This window comes from Scyliorhinus torazame, chromosome 5 (assembly GCF_047496885.1).
Source record: "Scyliorhinus torazame isolate Kashiwa2021f chromosome 5, sScyTor2.1, whole genome shotgun sequence".
Lineage (NCBI taxonomy): Eukaryota > Metazoa > Chordata > Chondrichthyes > Carcharhiniformes > Scyliorhinidae > Scyliorhinus > Scyliorhinus torazame.
The window spans coordinates 81,848,868-81,871,401 of NC_092711.1; the positions used below are offsets into that span (position 1 = coordinate 81,848,868).

A 22,534-nucleotide genomic window follows, 5' to 3' on the forward strand; every position below is an offset into this window, starting at 1 on the left:
AGAGCTGGCAGAGGGCAGGCATCAGAAGGATGGGAGATCTATTCATAGACGGAAGCTTTCCCAGTTTGAAGGCGCTAGAGGACAAATTTAATCTGCCGCCAGGAAACGCCTTTAAATATCTGCAACTATGAGCCTTCCTGAAAAAATAGGTAGTGGCCTTTCCGACGCTGCCGCCACTGAGGATACAGGACAGGGTGGTCTCCGGCACCTGGGTGGGGAAGGGGAAGGTGTCGGATATCTACCAGGAACTACAGGAGGCGGAGGAAACCCCGGTGGAGGAGCTCAAGGGCAAGTGGGAGGAGCTGGGTGAGGGGTTGGAAGCGGGTCTGTGGGCAGAGGTCCTGGGCAGGGTTAATTCCTCCTCATCATGTGCCAGGCTCTGTCTAATTCAATTTAAGGTGGTCCACTGGGCACACATGACAGCAGTGAGAATGAGCAAGGTTTTTGGGGTAGAAGACAGTTGTATGTGGTGCAAGGCAACCCTGCAAACTATGTCCACATGTTTTGGGCATGCCCGGAGCTTAGAGAGTTCTGGCAAGGGTTCGCGAGGGCAATGTCCAAGGTGCTTAACACACGGGTGGTGCCGAGTCCAGAGATAGCGATCTTTGGAGTGGCAGATGACCCGGGAGTTCAGGAGGCGAAAGAGGCCAACATCTTGGCCTTTGCCTCCCTAGTAGCCCAGAGACGGATTTTATTAATGTGGAGGGACTCGAAGCCCCCGAGTGTAGAGACTTGGGTTAATGACGTCTGGGTTTCTCAGCCTCGAGAAAATAAAGTTTGCCTTAAGAGGGTCTTCGCTAGGGTTCTCTCGGAGGTGGCAGCCATTCGTTGACTTCCTCGGGAAAAATTAAAATGTCAGCAGTAGCAGCAATCCGTAGGGGGGGGGGGGGGGGTTGGGGGAGGGGTGAGTGCTTCATTGGGATGGTGTGGGAAGACTGGGTCGCGTGGGGTAATGTCTATTTAATTGTTACTCTATATTCTCCTTTTACACTATGTTAATATTCACTCTAGTTTGTTTAGTTATTATTGTTTCTATTGTTGTATTATGAAAAATTCTTCAAAACATTAATAAAAATACTTTAAAAAAAAAAGAGCGAGAGGTTTAAAAACCAGTTGCGAACGATGAGTTCACCCCGGCACTAGGACCCGGCTGGGAACAGAAACCTTGATGTTCCGCTCACGCTGTAGCGTCACCAAGACGCCAGCGCATGCGCTCTGCTCCACGCTGAACCAAGATGGCGGATGTTAACCAGGGCTTGGTCCCGGGAGAAAGACTCGGAGCAGCAAACGCGGGATCTGCAGGTTCGTATTCGAGGTTTGAAGCCTTCACCAGACATTTATAAATTTTACCCGTCTATCCGCCGACTGCATGGCTCCCTGTACGTTTCCACATCCTTACCAGCTGCTGATGATGTGGAGATACCGGCGTTGGATTGGGGTGAGCTCAGTAAGAAGTCTGACAACATCAGGTTAAAGTATAACAGGTTTGTTTCAAATCACTTGCTTTCGGAACGCTGCTCCTTCCTCAGGTGAATGAAGAGGTATATATATGGCAGCACGGTAGCATTGTGGATAGCACAATTGCTTCACAGCTCCAGGGTCCCAGGTTCGATTCCGGCTTGGGTCACTGTCTGCGGAGTCTGCACATCCCGTTTCTGCGTGGGTTTCCTCCGGGTGCTCCGGTTTCCTCCCGCAGTCCCAAGTTGTGCAGGTTAGGTGGATTGGCCCTGATAAATTGCCCTTAGTGTCCAAAATTCCCCTTAGTGTTGGGTGGGGTTACTGGCTTACGGAGATAGAGTGGAGGTGTGTGTTTGGGTAGGGTGCTCTTTCCAAGAGCCGGTGCAGACTCGAAGGGCCGAATGGCCTCCTCCTGCACTGTAAATTCTATGATATAATTCTGGAACCTACCTCTTCATTCACCTGAGAAAGGAACCGTGCTCCGAAAGCTAGTGATTTGAATCAGACCTGTTGGACTTTAACCTTGTGTAAGACTTCTTACTGAGCTCACCCCAATCCAAGCATCTCCACATCATCTTTGTTCAGGACGCCGGAGGTGGGGGTGTTGTGAATTTCTCTACTGGACTGCTGTGATAGATTTTAGAAACCCCTTTACTGGGGGTTAGAAGGGGAGGATTTAGATACAGCAAACTCAAACCAAGAGAAATGTTTGTCTCTTTTGCATTTAGTTTCTGGACTGACAGTGATGGTTTTTGTAAACCTCCATTTAGAGCGTATTAGAAGAGGATTTGCAGACACGAAACTTGAACCAAGTTTCACATCAAAATCTGGCCACATTATTTGATTACTCAGCACCTGAATGTAATCGCCCTTTTAGCATAATGATTGAGTTCCAAATCATTGACATTCACTGTGTAAATCTGCCATCCTTAGTTGGGTGATGTTATTGAGGTGGAAATAGTCAATAATGGTGATGATGTTGATATCTGGATGAAAGCTCAAGTTTAAGGTGAAATATTTAGTCTGGTTCGGACTCTGGCAGTTCAGAGGAGAAGGGGTGAAGATAGTGGCTGGCGGGAACTGTAGACTATATGAAAATGGAGGAAATTTCTGTTCGTCCAGTATTGGATGTTGAACAAGTCAGGATGGTGTGTACGTTGGAGGAGAACTTGGTGGTGATGGTGTTCACAACCACCTGCTACCCTGGTCCTTCTAGGTGGAGGAAGATGGGAGTTTTTGGAAGTTCTATCAAACGTCTTGTTGAGTTGTAGATATATAAAATATCTCTACTTCATTCCTTGCCTTTCCTTTCCTGCTCCTCCCCTCTCCTCTTTTGCTCTCTTCTCCCAGCGAGACCAGATAATTGTGTAGGTCCAGACCAAGTGGCAGGTTCCCTTCCTTGAGGGACGACTTACCAGGGGTAAGCCATGGGGTACGGGCCTCTGGCTGAAAATAGACAAGTCCCCGGGACCTGATGGGATTTATCCTAGGATTCTCTGGGAGGCCAGGGAAGAGATTGCTGGACCATTGGCTTTGATTTTTATGTCATCATTGGCTACAGGAATAGTGCCAGAGGACTGGAGGATAGCAAATGTGGTCCCTTTGTTCAAAAAGGGGAGCAGAGACAACCCCGGCAACTATAGACCGGTGAGCCTCACGTCTGTAGTGGGTAAAGTCTTGGAGGGGATTATAAGAGACAAGATTTATAATCATCTAGATAGGAATAATATGATCAGGGATAGTCAGCATGGCTTTGTGAAGGGTAGGTCATGTCTCACAAACCTTATCGAGTTCTTTGAGAAGGTGACTGAACAGGTAGACGAGGGTAGAGCAGTTGATGTGGTCTATATGGATTTCAGCAAAGCGTTTGATAAGGTTCCCCACGGTAGGCTATTGCAGAAAATATGGAGGCTGGGGATTGAGGGTGATTTAGAGATGTGGATCAGAAATTGGCTAGCTGAAAGAAGACAGAGGGTGGTGGTTGATGGGAAATGTTCAGAATGGAGTTCAGTCACAAGTGGAGTACCACAAGGATCTGTTCTGGGGCCATTGCTGTTTGTCATTTTTATCAATGACCTAGAGGAAGGCGCAGAAGGGTGGGTGAGTAAATTTGCAGACGATACTAAAGTCGGTGGTGTTGTCGATAGTGTGGAAGGAAGTAGCAGGTTACAGAGGGATATAGATAAGCTGCAGAGCTGGGCTGAGAGGTGGCAAATGGAGTTTAATGTAGAGAAGTGTGAGGTGATTCACTTCGGAAGGAATAACAGGAATGTGGAATATTTGGCTAATGGAAAAGTTCTTGAAAGTGTGGATGAGCAGAGGGATCTAGGTGTCCATGTACATAGATCCCTGAAAGTTGCCACCCAGGTTGATAGGGTGGTGAAGAAGGCCTATGGAGTGTTGGCCTTTATTGGTAGAGGGATTGAGTTCCGGAGTCAGGAGGTCATGTTGCAGCTGTACAGAACTCTGGTACGGCCGCATTTGGAGTATTGCGTACAGTTCTGGTCACCGCATTATAGGAAGGACGTGGAGGCTTTGGAGCGGGTGCAGAGGAGATTTACCAGGATGTTGCCTGGTATGGAGGGAAAATCTTATGAGGAAAGGCTGATGGACTTGAGGTTGTTTTCGTTGGAGAGAAGGTTAAGAGGAGACTTAATAGAGGCATACAAAATGATTAGGGGGTTGGATCGGGTGGACAGTGAGAGCCTTCTCCCGCGGATGGAAATGGCTGGCACGAGGGGACATAACTTTAAACTGAGGGGTAATAGATATAGGACAGAGGTCAGAGGTAGGTTCTTTACGCAAAGAGTAGTGAGGCCGTGGAATGCCCTACCTGCTACAGTAGTGAACTCGCCAACATTGAGGGCATTTAAAAGTTTATTGGATAAACATATGGATGATAATGGTATAGTGTAGGTTAGATGGCTTTTGTTTCGGTGCAACATCGTGGGCCGAAGGGCCTGTACTGCGCTGTATTGTTCTATGTTCTATATGAACCAGTTCATTCATGGTCACTTTTTCTAAGTGCCAGCCCCACAAATGTCCAGATTCATTCAGCTCAATTTCACAACCTACCGTTGTGTTTTTATTGCTTCTCTCTCACTCCATCTTTTCTGTTTTAAATCAATTTCACAGGATATTAGAAGGGGAGGATTTGCAGTCGGGAAACTGAAACCAGTTTATTGTAACCTGTATACTACCATATTTGAAACATGGAAGGAAAATGCGCCGTTCACAGTGAAAAGAAACCGGACACATGTTCTGTGTATGGACAAGACTTTAGTCCCTCATCTGGTCTGACAAAACATAACTACCGTCACCACAGTGAGAAGCCTTGGAAATGCAGAGACTGTGGGAAGGGCTTTAATTACCCATCTGAGTTGGGGAATCATCAGCGCAGTCACAGTGGGGAGAGACCGTTCACCTGCTCGGAGTGTGGGAAGGGATTCACTTGTTCATCCTCTCTGCTGCAACACCGACAAGTTCACACAGACGAGAGACCTTTTAAATGTCCAGTCTGTGGGAAGTGTCATAAAAGTTCCCGGGAACTGACTGGTCATCAACGTGTTCACAGTGACGAGAGACCGTTCAAATGCTCTCACTGCGAGACTGGTTTCAAGACATTATCTGTCCTCACTGTCCACCAGCGAATTCACACTGGGGAGAGGCCATTCATCTGCTTCATGTGTGGGAAAGGATTTGCTCACTCATCCCACCTGCGGACACACCAGCGAATTCACACCGGGGAGAGACCTTTTAAATGTCAGGACTGTGAGAAAGGCTATACAAGTTCCTGGGAACTGATGTTTCATCAACGTGTTCACACTGGGGAGAGGCCGTTCAGATGCTCTCACTGTGGGACTGGGTTCAGGCGATCATCTGATCTGATTGTACATCAGCGAGTTCACACTGGGGAGAGACCCTTCAACTGCTCTGAGTGTGGGAAGGGATTTACTCGGTTATCCACCCTGCTGGAACATCAGCGCATCCACAGTGGAGAGAGGCCGTTCACCTGCTCCAAGTGTGGGAAGGGATTCACTCGGTCATCCCACCTACTGACACATCAGCGAGTTCACACTGGGGAGAGGCCATTCACCTGCTCAGAGTGTGGCAAAGGATTCATTCAATCATCGCATCTGGTAACACATCGGCGCATTCACACTGGGGAAAGACCGTTCACCTGCCCTGGGTGTGGGAAGGGATTCACACAGTCAGCCAACCTGCTGCTACACCAGCAACTTCACAAGTGACTGTGATTGAATTGTTCTGTTAATTGTATCCGGGAGTGAACCATATTCATTGGATCTGTTTCTGCTGGTGTTAATAAACTCCAGTTATAATGGTTAACATTTCACATAAAAGTCAAATAAACCTCCTTTTATGTTAAACACAGGGTGGTAATTTTTAAAATATCTATAACAGATTAATTCCCTTTGAAGGGTTCCCCAGTCTCCTCCATCCTCAACTCCCCTCCAATAATAAGTGTGAGGAGCTGATGGAGCTTCTTTGTCACTGAGATTGAGACAATCAGATCAGCTGCCTCTGCTGCTCCCTCCCTCCCACTAACCCACCAGACCAAACCATTTCTCTAAGTCTGAGCCCTGAACCTGCATCTTTCTCCACTTTCACTCCTACCTTCAATCTTCCTCAGAGCTGATCTTGTCAGAGATCTGCCTTCTGCTCCTTAGACTCCATTCGCACTAAACATCCTGACCATGTTAGCTTCTCCGTGTTAGCTGATATTGTTAACATTTCTCTCTCTCTGTCACTCACCTTTAAATCCACCATCATCACCTATCCTCTTAAAAAAGAAAAACTTTTCCTACTGTCGTTGCAAAGTACCGTCCATCTCGTATCACTTTCCTCTCCAAGTCCTTGTGCTCTGTGTCCCCCAAGCATCGGTCCTCGGCCCCTCCTATTTCTCATCTACACGCTGCCACAAGGTGACATTATCTCAAAGCACCGTGTTAGTACACTGACAACACCCAGCTCTACCTCACCCCCATCCCTCTCCATTGCTCCACTGTTACTAAATTATCAAACTGCTTCTCCCACATCCAGTACTGGATGAGCAGAAATTTCCTCCAATTAATAATTGGGAAGACCAAAGCTGACTGGTGTTCGGTCACCATTAGAAATTCCGTTCTCAGGGCAGCACGGTGGCAGAATGGTTGGCATTGCTGCCTCACAACGCCGAGGTCCCAGGTTCGATCCCGGCTCTGGGTCACTGTCCGTGTGGAGTTTGCACATTCTCCCCATGTCTGCGTGGGTTTCACACCCACAACCCAAAGATGTGCATAGTAGATGTATTGGCCACGCTAAATTGCCCCTTAATTGGAAAAAATGAATTGGGTCCTCTAAATTTATTTTTTTAAAAAAAGAAATTCCGTACTCTAACTCCCAAGTCCATCCCTCTCCCTGGGAACTGTCTGAGGCTGAACCACACTCTGCACAATCATTGAATCTCTGCAGTGCAGAAGGAGGCCATTTGGCCCTTCAAGTCTACACTGACCCTTGAAAAGGGCACCCTACCTATGCCCACTGCCCCGCCCTATCCGCGAAACCATCTAACCTGCACATCTTTTGACCTAAGGGGTAATTTAGCATGGCCAATCCACCTAACCTGCACGTTTGTGGACTGTGGGAGGAAACCAGAGCACCAGGAGGAAGTCCACGCAGACACAGAAAGGATGTGTAAACTCCACACAGACAGTCACCCAAGGCTGGAATTGAACCCAGGTTCTGGTGCTATGAGGCAGCAGTGCTAACCACTGTGCCACCACGCTAGATGAGATTCTGACCACATATTCACACCATCACTCATACCAGATATTTCAAAATCCATAATGTCGCCTGTACCCACCCCAGCTCGGCTGCTGCTGAAACCCACATCCATTCCCCTATTAAAATTCCCGGTCAACCTCACATTCAGTCCACACTTCCCCCGACCAGAACGTGTCAGCGTCTACATCTCTACTGCCCGTGTGCTCTCTCACGTCAGGTCCTGCTCACTTACTCGCCCTGTGCTGGCTGGAAGACTCCACAACCAGCATCTGACGAGTGATCTGATTAATCAGGTTGTTTTGGTGGTGTTCAAGCAAAATGTTGCTCCCGCTGCACCAGGAGAACTCCAGTGTAAATAGTGTCTGCAGTTGCTGAACTCTCCTGAGGTGAGAATGGAGCTGCCAGGGCTGCAGTGAACCTTTAAGAACTGCTGTCTGGGTTCATTCCTCTGAATTCACTGACTCCCTGCTGAACCTTAGGAATAGAGTAGACCTGAACAACTTACCAAATACTCAACAAATTGCAAATGATTTCCCAGTAAGAACCAATTTGTACAGGGCGAAAAAGGTAAAAAAAAGGGAGCAAACACCTCCTTCACCGAATTCCCCCACTCACCTGACTCTCGGGGTTACACTCAGTTTGCCAAGGCTGCACTAAAGAACCTTGTATTTATAACCAACTCATTCTGCAGTAAAATAGTTAAACTTTGACTGTCTCTCATTTAAACGTTCCAGAGCAAAATCTCCAACTTAAGTCAGCTGTAAATGTGATAGAAAATACTGGTGTTCATTTTGCATCTTTTACAAGCTCACAACATCCCAAAGTGATTCAAATCAAGGATGTATTTGGAATGAGTCAGCATGGTGGTGCAGTGGTTAGTTCTGCTGCCTCACGGCACCGAGGTCCCAGGTTCAGTCCCGGCTCAGGGTCACTGTCAGTGTGGAGTTTGCACATTCTCCCCGTGTTTGTGTGGGTTTCGCCCCCACAACCCAAAGATATGCAGGGTAGGTGGATTGGCCACGCTAAATTTCCCTTAATTGGAAAAAATGAATTGGGTACTCTAAATTTTTTTTTTTTTAAATATTTCAAAACATTTTTCAAAAAAGGATGTATTTGGAAGGAAGAATGAAGAGAGGCAAAGTAAACTAAACAGTACAATTTTAAACAGAATGCAGGTAGAGTGACCCGGGAGTGAATATAAACAAATATTTCAATGCAATAGGACAGGTCCATAAGACCATAAGACACATGAGCAGAATTAGGCCACTCGGCCCATCGAGTCTGCTCTGCCATTCAATCATGGCTAATATTTTGATATCCCCATTCTCCTGCAATCTCGCCATAACCCCTGATCCCCTAATTGATTAAAAACCTATCTATCTCTGTCTCAAAGACACTCAGTGATTTGGCCTCCACAACCTTCTGCAGCAAAGAGTTCCAGAGATTCACCACCCTCTGGCTGAAGAAATTCCTCATCTCCTGTGTTAAAGGATAGTCCCTTTCGTCTGAGATTGTGTTCTCTGGTTCTAGTTTTCCTACAAGTGGAAACATCCACTCTATCCAGGCCTCACAGTATCCCGTAAGTTTCAATAAGATACCCCCTCATCCTTCTAAACTCCAATGAGTACAGACCCAGAGTCCTCAATCGCTCCTCATACGACAAGCTGTTCATTCCAGGAATCACTCGTGAACCTCCTCTGGACCCTTTCCAAGCCCAGTTCATCCTTCCTTCGATACGGGGCCCAAAACTGCTCACAATACTCCAAATGGGTCTGATCAGAGCCTTATATAGTCTCAGAAGTATATCCCTGCTCTTGTATTCTCACCCTCTCGACATGAATGCTAACATTGCATTTGCCTTCCTAACTGCCGACTGAACCTGCACATTCACCTTAAGAAAATCTTGAACAAAGACTCCCAAGACCCTTTATGCTTCTGATTTCCTAAGCACTTCCCCATTTAGTAAATAGTCTATGATTCCATTCCTCCTTCCAATGTGCATAACCTCACATTTTTCCACGTTGTATTCCATCTGCCACTTCTTTGCCCACTCTCCTAGCCTGTCCAAGTCCTTCTGCAGCCCACCTGCTTCCTCAATACTACCTGTCCCTCTGCAGATCTTTGTATCATCTGCAAACTTAGCAAAAGTGCCTTCAGATCATTCATGTATATTCTGAAAAGTTGTGGTCCCAGCACCGACCCCTGAGGGACACCACGAGTCACTGGCTGCCATACTGACCCTTTATCCCCACCCTCTGCCTTCTGCCAGTCAGCCAATCCTCTGTCCACGCCAGGATCTTACCCTTAACTTATTTAAAAGTAGGACGGCATGTGGCGCAGTGGATAGCACTGGGACTGTGGCGTGGAGGACCTGGATTTGAATCCCGGCCCTGGGTCACAGTCCGTGTGGAGTTTGCACATTTTCCCCATGTCTGCGTAGGTTTCACCCCCACAACCCAAATATGTGCAGGTTAGGTGGATTGGCCACACTAAATTGCCCCTCAATTGGAAAATAAAAATAATTGGGTACTCTAAATTGATTTTTAACAACTTATTTAATCGTCTCATATGCGGCACCTTGTTAAAGGCCTTCTGGTCGATCAACTTGGTCAAAACATCCTAATTGGGTCTTCGGTTTATTGGAGGAAGAGAGTGGAAAAACACGTTATACTGAATCTTTCTAAATCATTGGCTAATCCACATCTGAAATATTGTGTTACCACAGCTTAGGAAAGATAGCAAGGAATTGGAGAGGGTACAGGGAAGCCTTGCTAGAATAGTATCAGTGATGAGAGGTTTCTGTTCTGTGAAGAGACCTGCAAAGCCGGGATTGTTCTCCCAGTATCAGAGAAGGTGAAGGAAAGAGAGACTGAAATATTTGAGGCGTTTTCATCAACATAGAGAGAAGTTGTTTCCATTGGCAGGGTGGTTGGTAACAACAGAAGACAGCTTTAAAATATTTGTCATAACAGCCAGGGTGGACATGAGTAGAGATGATTTTACTCAGTGAATTCTGGTGATCTGGAACACGAGAATATCTGGTGAAAGCAGCTCCAATGATAAATGATTTTTACTGTATTGAAGGTGCAATAAATATCAAGTTCTTGTTGACTGTAGATAGGAATTCAGTGATCAGCCTGAAATTCATGGGTACCAGCACAACAGGGAAAGAGAGAGAGACAGAGAGCGTTCACCAGCTGAGTGTGGATCACTCAGTCATTCCATTTACTGAGACAGCAGCATGAAGTCTGGGACAGAGGAGGCGAGGTTGTTGCAGAGTTAAAAATGAAACCTATTAAGGAGCAGGAGAGCTTTGAGCTGGTGGAGTCTATGAAATCTGAGACTCGTTTTCCTTTGCTGTCATTTCACAGAGGCCCAGTTTTGCCAAGATTCTTTATTTCCACAGTTACAGGATCATTGAAAAGACATTGCAGCTTCTTTACAGCACAGCCAAACTCGCACTGACTGAATATTTCTCCACTCACCTCAAGGTTATCGATTCGCATCCAGCCTCCTCAGTCCACTCCTGTATCGGGCACAGTCTCAGAGTTGGGAGGGGTCAGGGGTGCGCCCTGACCATTAGGACCCCAGCAACAGTAGAGGAACAATTCAAACACAAACATTAAATGAAGTGAAAGCAGATTGTCGAGACCTGTCAGAAACTCCTGGAGATGCTGCAGTCACTTCACACACCAGAGGAGGTTAATGGGGAAGCTCAGTGACAGTGCAGAGTACCAGAATGGAACACATTCAGGTATAATGTCCAGATTGACAGAAACCCCTGGAGATGCTGCAGCCACTTCACACACCAGAGGAAGTTAACAGGGAGTGCTCAGAGACAGTGCAGAGTATCAGAGTGGAACACATTCAGGTATAATGTCCAGATTGACAGAAACTCCTGGAGATGCGGCAGTCACTTCACGCACCAGAGGAGGTTAACAGGGAAGCTCAGTGACAGTGCAGAGTATCAGAGTGGAACACATTCAGGTACAATGCCCAGACTGACTTTGGAGCAAATCTTTTCTGGAACCTGGGAAGGGCAGTTGAAAGACCAGACACACATCCATTGGCACACATGTACTCATACGTAGGCATCCTCGCACACGCGCTTAGCCGCCCTCACACACACACGCAACATGCATAGGTGCACTCGCACGCACCGCGCACACACACACCCACCCACAGGCACATAGACACGCACGTATGTGTGCCCGCTCACAGATACACAAGCACTAAATATTCAATAACGTGCCTCTTGTCAGTACTGTGGAACATAAAACCAGGGTCCCTGTCACATTGTGCCCCCTCAGGATGTACAAGATCCTGAGGCCAATTTGATGGAGAGAAGGAAGGCAGCACCTACCCAGACCACTCCTTTCCCAGCCTGGTGTCCGAGCGGCAGTATTATCCTTCACACAGCCTGACGTGGTATCTGGTGGTAATCGGAGTGTTTGTGGGATCTTGCTGTGCAGTCCCTGCCGAGTTTCCCACGTGAAAACAGTGAACGTGTTTCAAATACAAAAAGCTGCCGTGTTGATTGAAAGGTCTGGGCCAGTCTGAAAAGGCACAGGAGGAAGACGATCTCTTCCTTTTGACGGGTCACTCCTGCAGTGCAGCCCCTGCCGTTCTGTGGGAGGAGACGGCGACTGCCACATGCACAGTAAGATCCCACAAAGTGTTATGCAACACAGGGTCAGGAACCTAATTTCAGTGGGGGTTTGAGGGACACTGGAGAGAACTTCCCTCCCCATCCTGCTGTTGCTGTTTATATTTTACATTCGCTTGAGGGGTGGACAGGGACAGATGGAGAGCAAGACCCACTGGGATCATCCGGGAATGACTGATTCAGGCGCCTCCCGTCCCATCGTCAGCCCCAACACATCCTTCATTCGTGGCTCAGCAAAGGGAGTTGAAGAATCAATGAATGAATACCCAGTGACAAAATGCACAGTCGTTGCTGCCAACATCTCCGGCCATTCCTGTGGTCATGTGTACACGGGCCAGCTGTCTGTCTCTTTGTGTGTGTGTTGGGTGGGGGGGGGCATGCGATGGGAGAGCAGGTTACCTGGAGCCTGCCTGGTCCGACGTTAACCAGGCGGAAGCAGATTCAGTCCAGTGTTATCACCCTCGGGCATTGTCTCTCCGAGCGATGGGAGGGCAAGTTACCTGGAGCCGGCCTGGTCAGACGTTAACCAGGCGGAAACAGATTCAGTCCAGTGTCGATCATCCTCGGGCGTTGTCTCTCCGAGCGATGGGAGGAGAGTGGGACCATCACAGGACCAGCCCCCCGCCCGTGTACTCCACTCTCTGTGAAAAGAGGGGAACGTCAGGAATAGGAGTGGGAATAGTTCCTGGCGAGCCTGCTCCACTATTCAGCAAGATCACGGCTGATCATCGACCTCAACTCCACTCTTCCCCACCCCTCAATTCCCAAGGATATCTCCACCTCAGCCTTGAACGCACTCAATGACAGAACATCCAGCATTCCCTGGGATAGAGAATGCCAAAGATTCACAAACCCTCTGGGTGAAGAAATTCTCCCTCATCTCAGTCCAAAATGGCCGCCCCTTATCGAGACTGGCCCCGTGTCCCTGACTCTCTGGGAATTAGCCTCTCCGCATCAACCTTATGGAGTCGCCTCAGAATTTCACACCTTTCAATCGGAGCATCTAAACTGCAGGGAATGTTGGGCCCATTGCTCAGGCTCCAGAGCACTGACCGGTCTCCTCCTCTTCCTATTTTCTTGGCTCCCCCTCACGTTCCGAGTTCAGATCTTACCTGGGGCGGCTGGAGGAATGCCAGCCAGTCGGAGGAGTGTGTGGGCAGCAGCCCCATCGCCTGGCACTTGTAGACGGCTAGGGCCAACCCCAGCAGGTTGCCGATGAAGTAGAGCAGACGCTGCAGCCAGTGCTGAGTCGAATTCCCCAGGACCTTAAAGACTGGGAGTGAGAATAAAAAAACAGAAAGATCAGGAACAGGGGAGAGACTGTGAAATGTTCATAGAGAATTGGGGGATCCTTGTACTCAAATCACAAACAGACAGCATGGAGATACAGCAAGAAATTAGGAAGGCAGATGTTCCGTTAGCCTTCACCGAGGGATGGCGCCAGGGACCGGGGTTTGATTACAGCTTTGGGTGACTGTCCGTGCTGAGCCTGCACATTCACCCTGTGTCAGCCTGAGTTTCCTCCGGGTTCTCTGGTTTCCTCCCACAGTCCAAAGATGTACAGGTTAGGTGGATTGGCCATGATAAATTGCCCCTTAAGTGTCCAAAGGTAAGGTGGGGGTACAGGGACAGGGAGGGAATTGGGTCTCTGTATAGTGGCCTTTCAAATGGTTGGTGCAGACTCGATGGGCCAAATTGCCTCTTTCTGCACTGTAGGGTTTCTATGATTCACTGGTTTCTATGATACATCAGTGCGTGTATATCTATGAGTGAGGAAATCTTTCTGCAATTGTACAGAGTTTTGGTCAAACACAGGAGGAATAACTTATGCAGTTTGGGTCTCCTTATCTACAGAATTGCCAAGGAGAGAGGGTAACAAAGACTCACCAGATTGGTTCCTGGGATGACAGGATTGTCCAACGAGGAGAGATTGGGAAGAATGGGCCTTTACTCTCTTGGGTTTACGAGACTGAGAGTTGATCTGATTGAAACAGATATAATTGTAAAGAGGGTTTGACAGGGAGATGCGGAGACACGGTTTCCTCTGGCTGCAGAATCCGGAACACAGAGACATAGCCTCAGGGGGGCAGCTAGTTCGGACTGAGCTGAAGAGGAATTTCCTCACCCCATGAGTTGTCTCTAACCCAGAGAGTTGTGGATGTTCAATCACTGATTATATTCCAGGCTGAGATCAATGGATTGTTGGACACCAAGAGAAATCTCAGGGAGATATCTGTACACTGACTGGTGTCTTCAATTAACCCATCTCCCCCAGGGGGATATCTGTACAATGAAGGTAGAAACCTACTTTGCCACCCCTAATATGTTTTACTTTTGTTTTTATATATTTTATCAACCTTAGAACCAGTTGCTATAGTATTTTGAGCCATAGAAATAGAATAACCCCATGTCACTTGGCAGTTACTCATCAACAAACTAACTTCTTCTCAGCAGAGTAAGACCACTTCTTCAAGGCTAAGAAAGCTGGAGAGTAAAAGAGCTCCTCTTCCCTGTCCTTCCTGAACTCCCTTATTCACCCAGCTCTCAGCACTCTGTTCTAAGTCCCATTCAAATGATGCCAGTTAAAAGCTGTTTCTCAGCTGCAGAATCAATACAATACTCACTTGGCGACATGGACATCAGTGCGTGTATAGGTCTCCAGGCCATCATGCAAACCATCATGATAGGGAAGATGTAGATGTTGTTGCCGGCCGTGTACATAATGAACAGATTCATGGGCAGCTGCTTCAATGGGCCAAAGGCGATGTCCCAGCAGAGCTGAAAACAGAAAGTGAGCAGGGCATCAGTAAAGGGAGCCAGGTTGGGGAAGGTCACGTACTGATCTTACACCCAGGGCTGGAAATAAGGATGACGGTTAACACCACAAAAGGTTCCTTTAGTACATGGGGTGCAGCGGTTCACCAACCCAGTTTACCACTGTTGACAAACCAAGCCTGGCCAGCTGGACAACGAGGACACATTCAAATCCAACTTACTTTCTCAACCAGGATCCGGTCTGTTTCTTGGACGCGGATGTCTGGAAGCTGTTTGTCTGAATATGCGACTGGGCTCATGAAGTCGCCCTGGCCATACTGTTGATCACGGCTCCTGTGAGAAACAGAGAACACAAATTGGGTCACCTCAGCAAGCTCTTCAGGACCCTCTTAAAAGAGGGAGTCTCTCCATCAGGGATCCCACTGTGGTGGCAATACTGCCAGCATGAACTAAACCATGAGCAAGCCTAGGGCACACTGCATGCACCAAACTGCCATGGGATTGGACAGCCACAAAGTGCATTGGAGTCAACTGACAATCCGGGTGCCAATCCCCTTGTCCAGTCCTCCGTTAAAAGGCGATTGCACCGAGTCACCGGAGGCAATGAATTTTTGCTTGACAGTGAACGATGTTGAATGTCGAGAGAGACCCACTGCAGCACCCGGCCCCAGAAACGAGCAATCGTCCCTCCAGCCAACACTCAGGTGGGGGGCTGAAACCAAGATGGCGTCGCAGGGTCGTGACCCCGGGAAAAGAAGCCAAGTGGAGTCGGAGTGGTTTCTGGGAGATTTGAGAAGCTGCTTTCTGCCAAGGGGCGGAAAGTTTTAGGTTGATGCCCACATCCCCGGGTCAGTGTGCGGTGCCCTCCATGCGAGAGAGCAGGCTGGCCCGGCCTGCGCCTCCTACTCGAGCCCCAGGCTCCAGCGCGGCCTCTGCACCTGCGGCTGCCGCTCGGGTTGAGCTCGAGGGTCCACTTCTGCCAGCGCGCGCGGTTGGCGAGCGCCGCCCCCGCAGCCATGGCAACGCCGGCGACCGTTAACCGTCCCCCCTCAAATCTGATCCGGGGAATAATCCGCGCGCTTCCGTCAACAAACCACACCCGCTGCAATGCGCATGCGCTGCTGTCCGGACGTCCTCGGCGAAATGCAGACATCGCTCACGTTTCCCCCATCTTTGTTAGGGGCACGTCGAGCAACCAAATGTCAACGGTTTCTTCACAAGTGATGCGAGACTTGCTGAGTTTATCCAGCATTTTGTTTTTATTTCAGATTTCTAGCATCCGCAATATTTTACTTCTATTCCCGGCCCATTTCTACCTCACATGTAACTGGGTATCATGAGTGAAGCTACCACCAGGCTCAGGGCTAACCCTTACAGCCAAGTTGCAATGAAATATTGTGACTTCCTGCAGGTGCTGGAACTGATGGGAGGACAATTTGCACACATTGGTCAACAGCAATGTTGCTGTAAAGGTTGATTAGAATCACAATATCACTGATGTAACCAATTAATTGGAATGAAATAATGACAGCGATCTCATTGATCCGAGAGACAGTTTGATCTTTAATTGATTTGAAATAAATCATCTCAAAAACAGGTGCTGAATGTAGATGATGTCCTGTTTAATAATAATCTTTATTAATGTTACAAGTAGGCTTATATTAACACTGCGCTGAATTTACTGTGAAAAGTCCCTAGTCACCACACCCTGGTGCCTGTTCAGGTACATAGATTACATAGAACATACAGTGCAGAAGGAGGCCATTCGGCCCATCGAGTCTGCACCGACCCACATTAATCCCTCACTTCCACCTTATCCCCGCAACCCAATAACCCCTCCCAACCCTTATGGACACTACGGGTAATTTTAGCATGGCCAATCCACCTAACCTGCACGTCTTTGGACTGTGGGAGGAAACCGGAGCACCCGGAGGAAACCCACGCGGACACGGGGAGAACGTGCAAACTCCGCACAGACAGTGACCCAGCGGGGAATCGAACCTGGGACCCTGGCGCTGTGAAGCCACAGTGCTATTCACTTGTGCTACCGTGTTGCCCTGAGGCAGAATTCCGAATGTCTAAATCACCTAGTAAGCATGTCTTTCGGAACTTGTGGGAGGAAACCGGAGCACCCGGAGGAAACCCACGGGGAGAACGTGCAGATTCCGCACAGACAGTGACCAAGCCTGGAATCGAACCCGGGGCCCTGGTGCTGTGAAGCAACAGTGCTAACCACTGTGCTACCGTGCTGCCCATATTTCATTCACTGTCATGAATTAGATTCAGCTTGGTGACAGGGTGGGTTCTGATTAACCTTCCACTGGGGACATAAAAAGGGTAAGATTTATTCTTGTTATCCTCTATCAGTGGTATATCAAATAGAGCAGAAAAATATACGGGCAGTGCATGAAATCTGACTTCTCTCTTCAGAGCTCATGTCCCACTGCAACAGTGTTTTTGTATGAGGTTCCCTCTGGTTCCTGTCACTGAGTCTCTCAGCCTGCAGTAATACACCGCGCTGTCAGACAGCTGCAGCTCACTGATCGTTCCTCACTTACCCCCACACATTTCAAACTGTCGATTGATGCAGAAAATTGAGTCTCCCACCCTCTGCAAATTTCTACTGAGCCTTGGGGAAGTGTCCAGGCGACTTTCCCTCTCCTTGATGCCCCACAATGTCAGCAGCTCAGACTCCAGCTCAATACCCCTGAGCCCAGGTTCTGCAAGTTGCAGACACTCCTCAGATATGATTGCCCAGGATTGTAACGTTCTCCAAAAACGCCCACATACTGCAATCCTAGCACATCACCTGTCCTGTGGAGAACATCAAACTCCAGCCTAGTTATAGGGGTTATTAACTTGAGCAGAAATAAACAAAGGACGTGATTAACAATAACATCCAATCCCTGGAGTCACACATGAACCCGCTGGTGTCTCAGCAGGTTGGATGATCGATTGAATCCCTTCCCACACTCGGGGCAGGTGAATGGTTTCTCCCCACTGTGAGTGCGTTGGTGTGTCTGGAGATTGGATGATTGAGTGAATTGTTTCCCACACACGGAGCAGGTGAATATCCTTTCCCCAGTATGAATTCGCTGGTGTTGAATAAGGTGAGATGATTGTCTAAATTTCTTCTCACAATGAGAGCAACTGAATGGTCTCTTGTCAGTGTGAACAAGCTGGTGTTTAATTAGATCTGGAGAGGTTTTAAAGCAATCCCCACAGTAAAAGCATTTAAAAGGTCTCTCGTCACTGTGAACTCTCTGGTGTGACCCCAGGCTGGATGACTTTGCGAATTCCTTCCCACACATGGAGCACCTGAACGGTCTCTCCCCAGTGTGACTGCGCCGATGGCTCTCCAGCTGGGATGGGTAACTGAATCCCTTCCCACAGTCCCCACATTTCCAAGGTTTCTCCATGGTGCCAGTGTCCTTGTGTCTCCAGGTTGGATGATCAGTTGCCCATCTTGATCGGACACAGAACATGTGAACGGTTTCTCCTCGCTGTAAATGGTGTGGTGTTTCTTCAGGCTGTGTATTTGGTTAAAGCTCTTTCCACATTCAGTTCACTGGTACTCTCTCACTCGGATGTGTGTTGTGTGGGTCTCGGGGCTTTTCCAGTCACACTGATGTTTCCACAGTCAGTTCACTGGAACACTCTCACTCGGCTGTGTGTGTGTCTCGGTGTTTTTCCAGTCACACTGATGTTTGAAATCTTTTCCCACAGGCAGAACAGACAAACATTTCTCCTTCGACATGCAAAGGCCAATGATATTCAAGTCCTGATGAATCGAATGACTCTGCCAGATCTTGACATGATGTTTGCTTTCCTCATCTGCAAATCCTCGTCTGCAAATCCTCACCTTCACATGCTCTGTAAAAGGAGATTACCAAAGTCATCACTGTAAGTAGAGGACAGAAATGCAGAACAGATAATTCTCGTTTCTAGGGACCATTTTTTCCCTCTTATTCCACTACAGCTGCAGATCCCCGTCCCACACACTCTCCCTCCGCACTGGGCTGAAATACAGATAAAGTGTTGGATATATTTTCCTGCATCCGTTTAACAAATTTGTACAAATAGAGATAGAATCATGTTTGATAATTCACTTCATTCATGAATCCTGTTGCAACGTTTCACAATCAATCATCTGAATATGTGTTCCCAGCAAGTTAGAAAACTTTCTATTAGACTTCACTGGAAAACAGTTAAATCTATGATCTCTTGTCACAACCACATAAATATAAATGTGGATTGAAATTCAGGAGAAAGGACTCTATTCCACAAATAAGATATAGAACAAATAGACTACAAGGCAGTGCAATGACCTACTTTATAAAGCTCACAGACAGTATGTAAATGATTGAGAATTTAATGAACTCATGCTGACAACATATGATCTGTGGATTTAATACAAAATGCAGATTGCAGAGAATCATTTCTATTCTGCTGGTTAAGGACTCCTGCTTTTTGTAACCTATTGTAATTATTTGTCTGATGAAATGATCATAATGTGCAATACTTTTATTATTTTATACTTTTATTTAATGGCTGTCTACAACTATGTGATGAATCCTAATTACTTATTATATTTGTAGCATCATCACAATTCTGAACCTGCCACACTTATGATTTTGAAGCAAACCAATGATCTATTGAACCAAACTAATTCTCTATGAATCTGGATCACCTTGATGGACCAGACGGAATAACCAACGTTAACCTTGTTCCAGAAGTGACTGTGTGGAGATTAAATGAGCAATTGTTAAGGTGGTTTCTCCAAGCCTCCCGGGCTTTTTTTTTCTCTCTATCTCTCTCTCTGTGTTTTCAAATCCTCCCCATCCAGCCGCCAGCTCCATCACTCCTTCGACCAGCTGTAGATGTGACAAATAAACACCTATCCATGGTCAAGACTGACACAGCGCATGCTCCAAATACTGGGCGACACGGCACCTGTACACTGGTCTCCTGTGGTGTAGATAGGGGACATTCACCACTGTGGGGAATGCTGGGTAAAAAAAACCACCATTGTGATTCACAATTCACTTTCTTGTGATTATTTAGCGGTAATGCAGTAGAGAGTGACCATAAAATAAACCATTAAAGTGAGGAATTTGACATGTTGTAACCTACAAGGTTACAGATCAAGAGCTAGAAAGTGGGGGTGGTCTGATACAGATATGATGGGCCAACAGGCCTCCTTTAGTCCTATAAATGTAAATGTTCTGTTTCCATTGTCGAACATATTTAAGACTGAAATAGACTGAATTTTGGTCTCTCAGAGAATCAAGGGTTCTGGCGAACAGGCAGGAGGGAGGAATTGAGGCAAAGGGATCCCTTCCCACAGTCCCCACATTTCCACGGTTTCTTTGTATTGCGAATGAATTTATGTCTCTCCAGGTTGGATGATCAGTTGAAGCCTCGTCCCACACACAGAATATATGTACGGTTTCTCCCCACTGTGAATGGTGTGATGTTTGTTTAGGCTGTGTAACTGCTTAACGGTCTACCGGAACACTCTCACTTGGGTGTGTGTATGTCTCGGTGCTTTTCCAGTCACACTGATGTTTGAAATCATTTCCCGCAGACAAAACAGATAAATATTTCTCTTTTGACATTCAAAGCTTGATGATATTCAGCTCCGAGTGAAATCAAGTGATGATCAGATCTTAATGTGATGCTTGGTTTGAGTTCCCCATCCACAAATCATCTCCTAATATCCTATAATCAGAGTTTACAAAAGTCATTGCTGTCCGTGCAGGAGAGAAATTTACAACAAACAATTCTAGTTTCTATGCAACATTCATTCTTTTCTTGTTTTCCCAAACGTGTTGCTCAATCATAATAAAATAAACCAAAATCAGAAACAAAGTCCCAACAAGAGCAAGCGAATCTTCCTGGCTAAACCAGAATGTTATTACCAATGTCTATGAGACACTCTGTACTCTGAGGAATCCACCGATTGTGGAAGGTGTCAACTGTTCTGGTGGACACCGCATGCTCCCTCCCCAGAGCTACCCAGACACAGACAGGCAATTGGAAGAGAGGACAAAAGTCTCTTATGGGGCGGCAGTAAAGTGACATTATCCAAAGGTGGAGCAGGCTCAATGGACTGATTTTTTTTTTATTCGTTCATATTTATTGCCCATCCCTAATTGCCCTGGACGAGACAGTTAAGAGTCTACTATATTGCTGTGGGTCTGGAGTCACATGTCGGCCAGACTGAGTAAGGACGGCAGATTTCCTTCTCTCAAGGACATTAGTGAATTAGTTCAGTTTTTTAAAATGTATTTGTTCAAGGTTTTTCAATAATTTTACAGAACACTGCAAAAAGGAAAATAATACAAAGAAAACAGGGCAACATGCCAACAAAACAAAATGTTTTAACCCTCTAAACGGTAAACCCCCAACTCAAACCAAAATGGGGCATGCGCCCCTTACATAAAGGAAAATAAATCAGCCCCCCCCCCCATCAGTTGAGTTTTTAATGACAGTTGACAATGGTTTCATGGTCATCATTAGACTGTTAATTCCAGATGCTTATTGAATTCAAATTTCAACATCTGCAGTAGCAGGATTCGAACCTGGGTTTTACCCGAAGCATTACCCTGGATTTCTGTTTTGGTAGTCCAGTGACAATTCCACTATGTGGTACTGGTATAGTGGTAGTGCCGTAGTGGCTGCCTCCTGCTCCTATTTCTTATATTTAACCAGTGTAATCCCCACCACCAAATGGGACCTGATCATCCAAATTCTATAAATTGCTGTTTTAACCAGGCCCAAGAGCAAGTCCAGGAGAAGATCCTCTGACTTACCCAGTCTCTCCACACGGGGCAGCCAAAGATTAGGAGCACGGGGCTGAAGTGTAACAAAAACTTGAGAAGTAGCTTTTGCAGGTAACTAACTATCGGGACTGCAACCTCCCACACTGAATGTATATATGGCCCATGGAATTCTCTGGGCTGCAAGCAGCACCTGTCGTCTAATGCACTACCCGGACACTAGGACCTGGTTGGAAACAGAGGCGCTGAAGCCCCGCCCACCGTGTTTCGAATTCGACAAAACATGTGCGCGTGCGCACTCTCTCCCCTGAAACAAGATGGCGGCCGTAAGCCTGGGTCTGTCTCCGGGGAAAAGAGCCGGAGCTGCAAATGTGGGACCCGCAGCTTCGGATTCGGGGCTTGATGCCTTCACCAGGTGTTTAGAAACCCTCCCCGTCCACCCGCCGGCTCCATCGCCCCCTCCGCGTTTCGGCATCCTCACCGGTTTGGAGACCCGATAAACAATAGGCTTCCCATCGCTATCACTGCGCATGCTCCAATACAGGGCGGCCCTGCGCCTGCGCACTGCTCTCCTGTGCTCTGGACAGAGGACATTCACCACCGCGGGGGGTGTCGGGTAATGTCCCCGCCATGGTAGCTACCAACCAAGCAGGGAATTGTTAATTATTTCGCTATGATTTGGCGATTGCAGCGGAAATCAGCAATATTGCGAACCCAGGTAGTATGGTGGACAGTGGTGAGCATGGTAGCACTGCTGCCGCGCAGTGCCTGCGACCTGGGTTTGATTCCAGGACTTTGGTGACTTGTGGAGTTTGCACTTTCTCCCCGGGTCTGCATGGGTTTCCTCTGGGTGCTTTCGTTTCCTCTCACAATCCAAGGATGTACAGGTTAAGCGGGGATGGGGAGGTGGGCCTAGATAGGGTGCTCTTTCAGAGGACCGGTGCCGACTCAATGGACACCTTCTGCAGTGTAGGAATTCGAAATTAGGCATCAAAATTTTACGTTATTTACCCAGAGCTGTAAAGTGAAACATCGTCCACAATAGGTACAAAACGAGAGGATATGAATC

At 47.4% G+C, this 22,534-nt stretch overlaps 2 protein-coding genes and 1 long non-coding RNA gene across 8 annotated transcripts; 1 reads left to right on the top strand and 2 right to left on the bottom strand.

Annotated features, from left to right (window-relative positions):
* The first annotated feature begins 1,208 nt into the window (after window positions 1-1,208).
* On the top strand, window positions 1,209-19,461 carry LOC140418648 (uncharacterized). 6 transcript variants are annotated; one of them, XR_011945200.1, is made up of 4 exons: window positions 1,280-1,302; window positions 4,594-4,723; window positions 18,410-18,586; window positions 19,282-19,461. XR_011945200.1 is itself a non-coding variant. In XM_072502207.1 (3 exons), exons 1-3 carry the CDS (start codon window positions 1,236-1,238, stop codon window positions 19,313-19,315), a joined length of 291 nt encoding a protein of 96 aa, XP_072358308.1. In that variant the 5' UTR covers window positions 1,213-1,235; the 3' UTR covers window positions 19,316-19,461. The 6 variants fall into 6 exon arrangements, 3 of the variants coding, with proteins under 3 accessions (XP_072358306.1, XP_072358308.1, XP_072358307.1); XR_011945201.1 differs by lacking the exon at window positions 4,594-4,723 and having other exon boundaries at window positions 1,213-1,302; XM_072502207.1 differs by lacking the exon at window positions 4,594-4,723 and having other exon boundaries at window positions 1,213-1,315.
* LOC140418654 (ER membrane protein complex subunit 4-like) lies at window positions 10,622-15,778 on the bottom strand. The gene is made up of 5 exons (XM_072502216.1): window positions 15,622-15,778; window positions 14,905-15,016; window positions 14,533-14,686; window positions 13,021-13,181; window positions 10,622-12,549 (listed from the first exon to the last, which is right to left on the bottom strand). Exons 1-5 carry the CDS (start codon window positions 15,699-15,701, stop codon window positions 12,514-12,516), a joined length of 543 nt encoding a protein of 180 aa, XP_072358317.1. The 5' UTR covers window positions 15,702-15,778; the 3' UTR covers window positions 10,622-12,513.
* Window positions 16,229-21,995, bottom strand: LOC140418660 (uncharacterized). Its single transcript, XR_011945207.1, has 2 exons — window positions 21,947-21,995; window positions 16,229-18,556 (listed from the first exon to the last, which is right to left on the bottom strand). It is a non-coding gene; the product is annotated as an uncharacterized lncRNA (long non-coding RNA).
* Window positions 21,996-22,534: the final 539 nt, after the last annotated feature.